Source organism: Pyrus communis, chromosome 3, assembly GCF_041283825.1.
Source record: "Pyrus communis isolate YQ-2024b chromosome 3, ASM4128382v1, whole genome shotgun sequence".
Classification (NCBI taxonomy): Eukaryota; Viridiplantae; Streptophyta; class Magnoliopsida; order Rosales; family Rosaceae; genus Pyrus; species Pyrus communis.
This window is the reverse complement of record NC_142567.1, coordinates 7,321,401-7,333,783: the sequence shown is the minus strand read 5'-3', so window position 1 is coordinate 7,333,783 and position 12,383 is coordinate 7,321,401. Positions and strand designations below refer to the sequence as shown.

Genomic DNA, 12,383 nt, shown 5'->3' with positions numbered 1-12,383 from the left:
AATGTTTGAACTACAAAGAGAATAAGTAAAAAGTAGGTTGTAGAGTTTTTAGAAGTCTTTTTGTAAGATTAGTTGGGTGCTCTCTTTCTTCAATGCCTCTGCTGTTTTTTTTTTTTTTTATAGAAATTGTCTATTTCTTTCAAAGTAAGTTCTTAATTCAGGTCCAAGTGGTTGATGTGATCTTGTTGGATGAGTTTCCCACTTGGATACTTGAGCTTTGATGCCCTTGTATCGACGATTTTGTTATCGGACGGGTGCTTTTCTCTGTAAAACAAGACTGCAAAATCTGTTGGTATTCACAAGAGTTTACTAACTCAATACCAAAATATGTGGGTGATAAGTTTACAAACTCTATCACACCTCTCACTTTCACTCTCAATAAAATTGGACAAAGAAATAGAGAAAGGAGGGAAGCAACAAGCTTTGGTAAAACACTTGGACTTTGATATATGAAAGAAGTAGCAAGCTTGGTGATAACAAACACTTTGAAATATTAGAAGAGTTTACAACTCTTAAAGCTTACAAGCTGAAAATGAGAATGGAAACGGGATTTGGATGGGATGCAATAAAGCTTAGCAAGATGGCCTATTTATACAAAACAGAAATTGATAAACAATGCAACAACACATGCAATGAATGGGGTGTTTAACATCTTTACACCCTTTAAAATACATGCAAGAACTTTGGACAGTCTAGCACACATATGCAGCTATATTTCCAGCTTGCAATCAACACTCTTTCGGCTAATACACAGCAGCACACTGCTGTCTTCTTGCTAGCACATCACATGGCAGCACACTTGCTGTCTTTCATCACCATTTCAGCTAGCACATGGAGGAAACTTTAGTCTTTGTAGTTGCAGCATGTGTGGATACAACCTGTAAAGAAACTAACAGCTAGAAGCAACCTTTTACAGCCTGTTTTTATTTGAATTTCCAACACGCCCCCTCAAATCAAAACGCCTTCATGCCTAGCATTTCACGCAATAACCGGAATGATTCAACTGGTAGTGGCTTAGTGAAGATGTCAGCCACTTGTTCCTTTGTGTGACAATAGACAAGCTCAATTGTCTTTTGCTTCACATGGTCCCTTAGAAAATGGAACCTGGTATTAATGTGCTTGCTCCTTCCATGTTGAACAGGATTTTTTGCAAGTTTGATTGCAGACACGTTATCCACATGAATCACAGTCGATTCCACTTGTGGATGACACACTGACTTCAACAGATTTCTTAACCAAATTGCCTCACACACGGTTGAGGCTACAGCAACATACTCGGCTTCACATGATGACAAAGCAACAATTGATTGCTTCTTTGAAGTCCATGAGAAAGCTGTTGATCCTAGAAAAAACACATAGCCAGTTGTGCTTTTCCTTTCATCTTGGTCACCTCCCCAATCACTATCTGAATAACCAAATAATTTTGCATCTTCACCAAAATTATAAAATAGACCATAGTTTAGAGTACCTCTTATGTACCTCAAGATTCTCTTGGCGGCCAGCCAATGAGACTCCCTTGGTGTTTCCATGTATCGACTCACGAGTCCAACACCATAAACTATATCAGGTCTTGTGATTGTAAGGTACCTTAGGCTTCCAACCAAGCTTTTGTACACGGTTGAGTTTACAAACTCACCTTCTCCTTCCTTGGACAGCTTCAATCCAGTTGCAACTGGAGTGTTGACAATATTGCACTTGTCCATATTGAATTTCTCCAATATATCTCTCATGTACTTTTGTTGAGAGATGTAGATACCGTCACTTCCTTGCTTCACTTCTATGCCAAGAAAGTATGACATTAATCCATTGTCAGTCATCTCGAATTCACTGAACATGGATTGCTTGAACTCACAGAACATTGCTTCATTGTTTCCTGTAAACAACAAGTCATCTACATAGAGACAAATAATTAAGAACTCCCATTTTGCACCATTCTTCATGTAAACTGAATGCTCGTATGGACATTTCTGAAATCCATTTTGGTGAAGGTAGTTATCAATCCTTGAGTTCCAAGCTCGTGGTGCTTGCTTGAGGCCATACAAAGCCTTCTTCAAACGATACACCTTTTCTTCTTCTCCTTGTACTTGGAAGCCTTCCGGTTGTTCCACGTACACTTCTTCCTCAAGAACTCCATTAAGGAAGGCTGACTTGACATCTAATTGATAAATTTTCCATTTATGCTGAGCAGCAAGAGAGATTAGTAATCTTACCGTGTCAAGTCTTGCAACTGGAGCATAGACTTCATCATAGTCCACTCCATACTTCTGTTTGCAGCCCTTTGCTACAAGCCTTGATTTGTACCGATCTACACTCCCATCTGCAGTGCGTTTGATCTTGTACACCCACTTAACACCAATAGCCTTCTGATTTGGTGGAAGCTTTGTCAACTCCCAAGTGTCATTCTTCTCGATGGCATGGATCTCTTCTTCCATGGTTTTCTTCCAACAAGTTTCTTCCACAGCTTCATTGAATGAGAGAGGCTCATGGTCTGCATAGAAGCAGAAAAAATTGGTTTCTTCTTCTTCTTGTCCATAAATCTCTGTGAGACTCCTTAACCTCACTGGAGTTGAGGAGCTGCTTTCCTCACTAGATGTAGGACCACTCCTTGCAATTCTGTGCACTGGAGTTGTTGTGATTGTTTGAGCAGGCTGTTGCTCAATAGGTGGTACAACTTCTGGTTCTTCAAAATCAATGGAGACGATATTCTCTTTACTGACTTCTTTGTTGTTCCACTTCCATGTCTCTTCCTCACTGAAGATGACATCTCTACTAACCACTAGTTTGCTAGTTAGTGGGTTGTAGAGCTTGTATGCCTTGGACTCTTCACTATAGCCCACAAACACACACTTCTCACCTCTATCATCAAGTTTCCTCCTCTTGGCTTCTGGAACTTGAGCATATGCAACACACCCAAAAATTCTTAGGTGTGTAACATTCGGCTTGTATCCACTCCAAGCCTCTTGTGGTGTCATCCTCTTGACACTCTTTGTTGGACATCGATTCAACAAATAAATCGAACAAGCTACAGCTTCTGCCCATAACTCTTTTGGCAAACTCTTATCCTTAAGCATGGACCTTGTCATGTCAAGGATGGTTCGATTCTTTCTTTCGGTTATCCCATTTTGTTGTGGGGTATAGGCAGCAGTAAGTTGATGCCTAATTCCTTGCTCCTTGCAGTATGCTTGGAAAACATTGGAGGTGTACTCTCCACCTCTATCTGATCTCACAGCCACAAGCTTGTGGTTACTTTCAGCCTCTGTGAGTGCCTTGAACTCCTTGAAAAATTTTAGGGCAGCTGACTTCTCCTTAAGAAAATAGACCCAAGTCTTTCTACTGAAATCATTAATGAAGGTAATAAAATACCTATTACCTCCATAAGACATGGGATCCAATGGACCACATATATCTGTGTGCACCAACTGCAGTGATGCCTTTGCTCTCCATGTATCACCAACAGGGAACGATAGTCGTGCTTGCTTGCCAAGCACACAACCTTCACATACTTGGCGTGTGGCTTCAATCTGGGGTAAACCACGAACCATTCCTCCACTTGACAACAACTTTAGGCCATTGAAATGAAGATGGCCAAATCGAAGATGCCATTTCCATGACTCATCTTCCATCACACCGATGTTGCAACTCCCAATCTTTGTGTTCAACTTCAACGGGAACATTCGGTTCTTTGACATTTGAACACGTGCAATAAGTTTTCTCCTTGCATTTCTGAGAGTGAGAAACATATTCTCCATATGTATAATGTACCCTTTCTGGAGCAGTTGACCAATGCTTAGAATGTTGCTCTTCATACCTGGTATGTAGTAGGTATCGGAGATGTATTTTTCTTTACCATCCTTCTGGATGATCTTGATCTTCCCTTTGCCTTCAACTGGCAACTTTGAGGAGTCACCAAGACTTACAGATCCATAGGCCCCATCTTTTAGTTCGCCAAAAAACTCCTTCTTTCCACACATGTGATTGCTTGCACCAGAGTCCAAATACCAAACATCTTGTTGGCTACTGGAATCATGGTGTGCTAGCAAGACTGTAAGTTCTTCATCAGTATTTCCACTTGATTCTGCCATGTTGACATGCTCACCATTTTTATGTGAACATTCATTGGCATAATGTCCATATTGCTTGCAATTGTGACATTGGATATGCGTCTTTCCTCGAGTAGATCTCCACTCTTGAGACTGACCTCGATTTTGTGCATAGCCTCGACCTCTTCCTCGAGCTCGTCCTCGGCTACGGTTAGATGAACTCCCACGACGTGAGTTCCACTGCCCACAACCTCCATTTGGTTTGTCAATATTCAACTTTGACTCCAAAGCTTGCTCTAGCGTTGTGGGGTTTGCATTCTTCTGAATGCGTTGCTCGTGAACTAGGAGGGATCCTAGTAGCTCCTCTGCGCTCATCACCTCCAAATCCTTGGATTCCTCAATGGCAGTCACCACATGCTCAAACTTAGATGTGAGTGACCGGAGTATCTTCTCCACAACTCGTACTTCATCGAGTCTCTCGCCATTTCTCCTCATCTAATTTATTATCACAATGAGCCTTGAGTGATAGTCGGAGATGCTCTCCCCTTCATTCATGTGAGCAGTTTCAAAATCTGCTCGAAGTGACTGTAACCTCACTTTCTTGACTCGATCTACTCCTTTGTAGATTGTACTGAGTGTATCCCATACTTGCTTGCTCGTTGTTGCTTCTGCAACCTTCTCGAACGTTGAATCTTCCAAACCCTGGTATAGAAGATACAGCGCATTTTGGTCCTTCTTTCGTAAGTCCTTGAGAGTGTTCCTTTGATCCGCAGTATATACGGCTTCTTGCTCGGCAGTGGGTACAACATACCCACTACTGACAACTTCCCATAGCTCCTGTGATCCAAACAATGCTTTGAATTGGATGCACCATCTTTCATAATTTTCTTTCTTCAATGTGGGAACTTGGAGTTGCACTAAATTGGACGCCATAGCTACTGCACTTGCCAGAATGGTATTCTGGCTCTGATACCAATTGTTGGTATTCACAAGAGTTTACTAACTCAATACCAAAATATGTGGGTGATAAGTTTACAAACTCTATCACACCTCTCACTTTCACTCTCAATAAAATTGGACAAAGAAATAGAGAAAGGAGGGAAGCAACAAGCTTTGGTAAAACACTTGGACTTTGATATATGAAAGAAGTAGCAAGCTTGGTGATAACAAACACTTTGAAATATTAGAAGAGTTTACAACTCTTAAAGCTTATAAGCTGAAAATGAGAATGGAAATGAGATTTGGATGGGATGCAATAAAGCTTAGCAAGATGGCCTATTTATACAAAACAGAAATTGATAAACAATGCAACAACACATGCAATGGATGGGGTGTTTAACATCTTTACACCCTTTAAAACACATGCAAGAACTTTGGACAGTCTAGCACACATATGCAGCTATCTTTCCAGCTTGCAATCAACACTCTTTCGGCTAATACACAGCAGCACACTGCTGTCTTCCTGCTAGCACATCACATGGCAGCACACTTGCTGTCTTTCATCACCATGTCAGCTAGCACATGGAGGAAACTTTAGTCTTTGTAGTTGCAGCATGTGTGGATACAACCTGTAAAGAAACTAACAGCTAGAAGCAACCTTTTACAGCCTGTTTTTATTTGAATTTCCAACAAAATCCTCTCTTCTGTGTGAACGAGAGTGACCTTACCACCCAAACATGCCACGTCAAAAATACTTTAAAACTTTGGGTTGATCACTGTTGATCTGTGTCAAAATTAAATACCCAATAAGAAAACCAAGCGAATTTGGAGAACCGTGATTTCTAAGGTGCGGACGGAGCTTTACAGATGGTATCTTTCTCACGTTAGTGTTGTGCTTGTATGATATTTGACATATGAATAACAATCGTAGTTTCTGTTTCTCTTTGAGAATATTCTGCGCAATTGATTTGCATAAGTAGGGATGACTCAAATAGGCTTCCGTGTTCTAAATTGTAAACATATTGTGTGTGATCAGTAATTTAGGCATCATTCTTAGTGCTAAGAGTATTTTAAAAAGGCAGAGTACTTGTTACTGCAAGAGGAACAACGGGAAAAGGTCTTTGTGCCTCGTGGATTTTGGTAAAGGTACTCCCTCGCAAATAAGTAATGATTCTTGGGCCAAGTTTAGCAGTTGCAGTGTTGTGTAATGTTCTCAATATTGTATCAGATGGTGTTGGTCTGCTTGGTGGAACCATAAACTACTTGGTTTCACATGATGACCCCCCAAGGGTTGCAGTGCTGTACAATGAGAATGTATCAGCTATGGGCCAGCAATTCTTACCAGGTTTTAATCCCAAAACTGAATATGTGGTTCAGAAATGAACCAGGACATATTATAGAGGAACACTGCCTCTACGAAACCATGAGATGGAATGCGGCAATACCATTATACGCCGGAATAACATTTTTCTTTATTTTTTCTTTCTTCTTCATTTAAATGCAGATTGTAGTGGACAAGATGCTGGCATTTGATCTTCACAAACGCAACATAAGTTTTTTTTCTGAAAAGAACATGAATCAGAAATGATGAAATTGAGGTTCCACTATAAAACCAATTGGCAATATGGGGAGTAGCCCAAGATCATATAAGCACATAGCAAACCTTGTCCCTCATCAATGTGAGACAACTCTCGACAAGAAATACATTATTTAAACCTGAAAGTTGTTTCTTTATCCATTTTTTTTCTTTCAAGAAACTTTATGCTTTGCTTTGCAGAAATTTTTCCCAAGAATGAGTGCAGGAAGATTAACGAATGTATCTGGCTGGCAATTTATGCAGACTGAAGCATTCTCTACTGTTCGATGGATGACAACGTATTATTTCCCATCTCCATTCAAGAGAAAGGTTGAATCATTGGGCCATTTACTTCTTTTTTATCACATTTTCTCCTATTTATATAACTCAAATTGATCGATTTTGATATTATGTGAAGCGGATGATGCTGGAATATAATCGTTTTCTTTGCTTTTCGAAATCTGTCATGGTGCTTTGCTTCTTTTGTGATGGTACAGACAGAATTTCATTGATTCACGCTTTAATACACACGAATTTAGCCCAAGTATAACCTCCTAAGAAGGCCAATCTATACACTATTAGACATTCTAGTTACACGGTGACTATTATATCGAGCAGCCGAGTTTTTATAGAGCAATTAACTCCTTCACAGTCATTGGGGATGAGTATTCTGAAGGGCCATCGAAAAGTTTATCCGTTATGATGCCATGAGTTGCCTGTGTAGGATGGTAAAAATCCCAGAAGACATGGTCCCTCCTGTTGGAGCACAAAGATGAAATTGGTGTGCATGGACCCTTGGCATTACGCTTCCCAATCCCACAGCATGCAGCTTTAACCTCTGTAAATCCTGAAATCGAATGAGAAATTTTTGGTTTGTCAGTTAACTTCAAATTCATCCTTCAGTTCTTACAAAGGTGGGAAAATATCTAGCTTATCATGAACCGCATATGTTCAAATTGACGGTTTGACAACACATGCCAGACGGATTGGCCATAGATTGTTTGCGCTTATAAAGAAGAAAATGAACATATGAGTACCGTAAGAAGCGGGGTTTTGAATGATGTTAGTCAAGAGAGTGTAAGTGTCAAAGAGGGTGTAGCTTATGCCCAACGCGGGTTTCAATTGCTGCAACATGGACTTAAGGGCTTCCTTGTACATGACAGACAATGAGTTTGCACCATCATTGCACTCTCCTGTACTTGAATTCCTTTGCGACGGACAGCATCCAACCGGCCCAGTCCCGATGACTACAAATTTTTGCGCGCCTAGAGCATGTATTCTCTGCCGAACAAAAAACAAAGCAAGAAACACGTTAAGCATTGAAGTGCAACAGAAGTTTCACCATGCAAACATGGAGCTAAGATAATGCGTGCTTGTTACCTGTAATTGTTCCTTTAGATTCGACACCATCAAATCCGCGTACTGCTGCGGTGTGTATTCATTTTGGAGTTTGGTTTTTTTAATATAGTCGAATATGTCATTGCTTCCAATCACAATTAAAAACAGAGATTTTGAGAGATGGTCATTGGCGCCCTTGGATCCTAATTGTAGCCCAATGTTTTGATGCACTTCTGAGTAGTAGTTTACTTGGTATGACAAAGGTATCGACTGACGCTGTGACAACAAGGGCAATATATATAGGTCAGGCATTAATCGTTGGACAAAGCTATTCTATTTGTCCTTCACACGTAAAGTCACATCATAAAGCGTTATATTCAAATAAGATATATTTTTAATGATAAATATATTAGATTTCTTCTATTTAGATTCTCTTGACATAACTTCTTGTTTAAAAGTAAAATTATAGTGCACACTACCATATAATATTACTATTTTATTCAAATTATAACTAGTAACACCACATCACAATGTTTCTGCTACATAAAAATTTCTCCTGATTTTGCGAACTTCACTTTGAACCACATTAGGTGTTGGTATAGAATAACACCCAACTTTTCTTTTAAAAGCTTTTCACTAACTTTGACAAGTAGGGTTAAATGGATCCCACCCAACTAATATAAAAAAAGGAATTGGGTTCTAAAGCATTTTTAGTGGAACGGAATATACTACAAGTGCTGAAGAAAGAGTGATTTTTCTTTTGAAAGAGTGCTGAAAACATTTCACTTACATATTGTTCATCTGAGCCGTTGAAGATTCCAGCTCCTCCGGAGGCGAAGCTAACTCCGTTGACGAAGGATGCTTTTTGCTTGATGGACTTGGAAACAAGTGACAGATATGGTGGCGATGTTGGTAACACGACTTTCTCAGCTGCCAAACAAAGGATAACAATATTGTATACTACATACCGTAAGTGCCTCTCGTTCTCTCAACATGCATAATGTCACTAGTCATGATTTATAAACTGAAATAATATTAAACCTACCAAGAAAATCTGCAGAGTTTTTTCCATTGCCAAACCTCCCAGTTGCTACTTTGTCAGGATAATCAACCCCATTGTGAGGAAAATTTGCCTTGACGACAGAGATTTTTAGGTAATCGTTGTTACCAACGTCAACTAACGAGTCTCCAAACACATATATGGCCGGAACCATCTGAGCTTCTGAGAGAGTGAAGAAGAAACCAAAAGTGACGAGAGAGAAGACAACGACGAAGAAAGCCTTAGGCAAAACATTAGTGTGACATTTAGCCATGGTTATGGACAAACTGTGTGTAAAAGCTCCCTCAAAATTTGGTATGCGATGTTTTTGTGTGATAGTTTTGAGGGAAATGAACAAATCGGTGTCCTCTTATAGGGGAGATAAGTTGATGAGTTACGTACGTATGAAGGAGACATTTTTGCCGTGTGGGCTCGATCAGTAGCACTCATCGAAACCTCTTATATCTTGACACTAATATTGTCATTACATATAATTATTTTATAATTTGTTCTTCAACTCTTATTTGTCTCTTCCCAAAAGATCAAACTTTTGTCATTGGAATTTACTTTTATTAATACAAGTAATGTCTTTTGAATAACTAATCCTTTTTTTCTTGATTTAATTGTTAGAACATCTCGTTACCAGTTTCATTAATCATGATCGTCTATCACCATTGATCATTCTCATCATTTCTTGATTGTTCTTTTGGTTAACTACCAATTTCTCTGTTGATTTATTCGTTGAATTTGCTATTTTACGTACCTTTCTTAGTTACATAATCATTGCATAAATATTGATTTTTTTTTAATGAAAGAATAAACATCTAATTCCACCAAATTATTCTCGTTTATAATTTTTTTTAAACAACTATATATTTTCAAGGACGTGGGAGATAAATTGGTTACGAATTTGTCATCAACGAGATACGAATTCTACCGGATTATTCTCGATTATAATTTATCATCCTTAGAATTAACATTAATCACATCTTTTTTTGTTGCTAAAATTACATTCTTCTCCTTCCCATTTCAAAGAAGGAAAAAACATCATAGAATATGAAATAAAAAAAATAAAAAAAATAAAGGGAAAAAGGATATAGAGAAGAAGAAAGAGACATCCTTCACAGTTCATAACACATATCTCTATCCTTGTCTGCTGCCGGAGTCTAATCTACTGATTGCTGCGTGGATGCACCGTCCCGAGTCCCACACTCCACACTCCACGCACCATCAAACTTTCCTTTATCTTCTTCTTTCGCTATTCTTCCATATTTGAACACATGTTTGTATTTTTGTGCATTTCAATTTTATTTGATGACCCAAAACAATTGTTTACAGATTTCTCATATGTTGCAATCTTGCATGCTTGTGGTATTTTATAATTGACAGAGTTATGGTGTGCCTGAATTATAAAATACAAAACGTTACTGTCCTCGACTAGATGGACTGGCAATTTGGCAGCGGGTCAGTGGATGGGGATGGTCGATATTCGGTGCGGCCAATGTGTCAATATTACACTCTTAATTCAGTTCGGAATGGTTTACCATTTTCTGGTGTATATTTTAAAGCATGAGATGGTAACAGATATTTTAATCTCTTATACAAACATATCTACTGTTTTCATTTGATGTATTCTCTAATGACAAAGAATTAAGATGCATATGTGAGAAGCTAAAAAAAGTGTGAAAATCATCTCCCTCAAACAAAACCATCACCAACACAGGATGTTAAATATTTTTCTTTAGACGAATTTCACCGCCATATGGTTACATAGCATCTTGGTCCAATAAGTCATGTAAAAAGAAATTTTTCTATAACATTGTATTATGGCACGAGAACGTTACGACAATATTGAACTTATTTTATACAAGTCCTTCACAAAATAAGTAAATTAAGAAATATGTAGCGGCCAATGTGTCAATATCACACTTGTTTGGTTGGGAATGGGTTTGCCATTATCTGGTGTGATGGGAAATTTGGCCAAATCCATCGATGGATTTTTTGGATTCTTGTTTGTCCTTAAATTCATCTTCAACTGTTCTTTTAACTCCTTCACTTCAGTTATCAGTTAATTATTTATTTTCTTCTCTTGCATTGATTAATTAATTATTCACCGAATCCAACTTTTAAACTGACTAAACAAAGTGCATAATTGTAACACGAGCCATCATCTGCCATCATCTTGCAGAAGCTATATTGATTATTTCTGTCGGATAGGATAAATAGTCGTTGAATACAACTGACTAAATTGTTCGGTTATTTTTTGCGATATCGGACTAATGACTGTATTATTTATCTTATGTTTGGTAAAGTACAAGATATATCATTGTACTAAATTTTTTTTTTTTTAAATTATGTTATTATATCTAAAAAAAACCTAAATATTTCCCAAATATTATCTTCAAAATGCAGCCATCGACACCGCTTACCAGAAACGTAAAATTAGATATTGAATAAAAAGCAGGAGCCATGGAGGTTTGACCCGATCCGACAGCCGACAACTCGTCGGCCATGCTGAAGCAGCGTCAACGCCACTCTCAACTACTCAGAAAATTTAAAACAAAACCCCCAAAATTAGAATCAAATAAAAAAGCCCCCAAAAATTAGAACAAAACCTAATTTCAAATGAACATTGCCCAGACGACATATTTCCTAATCTTTAAACCCTATCATCAATTCCCAGTCAACATTCTAAAACCCAGTTGAAAAATACCCAAATCACAAAAAGCAGCAAGAAGCTAACCTAAATCCCACTTAAGTTCAAACACCCAAATGACCAAATCTCCCAAATATCACCAACTGATGATTCGAATGTTGTGAGACGAGAGAGAAGCAGTGGTCGGTGCGACTGGTCTTTCTGTCTTTGTGGGCGTCTCCAATTATCAGACACAGAGCGAAGATGAAGAGAGAACAGAGCCGGCGAGAGAAGAAAACGGGGAGAAGAGAGCCGATGAGAGAAGGAGACGGGCCTTTTCGCGCGAGAGAAATAGAGGCCAGTTCGAGTGAGAGAGAGCAAAAAGAACCCGACTCATAATCCAGGCTTTTTAGACGGTTTTATTACTCGGGTGTATGTCGTATAAAACAAGTGGATCGAATTAAATGAATTCAGTCTAATTTAATACGGGATGATGCTAAACGAATGAGTCCGTATTATTAGTCCTTTCTAGTAACTTATACGACCTGCTAAACAAGGCCGTATTGTAAATGTGAGGATGACACTGGTTGATTACCAATTGGAATAATAAGTGTCCGAATTCAAACCCCTCTAGAGTTAAAAAAAAAAAACATATGTATACAGTTTTTTTAGAGAACATATATGTATACATAATACATTGGTCTATAGTCATGTCGACACGTCGATCCAACAATTTGGACTCCACAAGAAGATGACGTGGATAGGGTGGACATCTAGGGAGGCCACGGATGATTCAATATACATGACTTTTCTTGT

At 38.6% G+C, this 12,383-nt stretch overlaps 1 protein-coding gene across 1 annotated transcript; it reads right to left on the bottom strand.

Moving 5' to 3' along the window:
• Window positions 1–6,990: 6,990 nt before the first annotated feature.
• On the bottom strand, window positions 6,991–9,373 carry LOC137714802 (GDSL esterase/lipase At5g55050-like). The gene is made up of 5 exons (XM_068453937.2): window positions 8,939–9,373; window positions 8,684–8,823; window positions 7,936–8,169; window positions 7,593–7,836; window positions 6,991–7,402 (listed from the first exon to the last, which is right to left on the bottom strand). Exons 1-5 carry the CDS (start codon window positions 9,204–9,206, stop codon window positions 7,182–7,184), a joined length of 1,107 nt encoding a protein of 368 aa, XP_068310038.2. The 5' UTR covers window positions 9,207–9,373; the 3' UTR covers window positions 6,991–7,181.
• Between the last annotated feature and the right edge of the window lie 3,010 nt (window positions 9,374–12,383).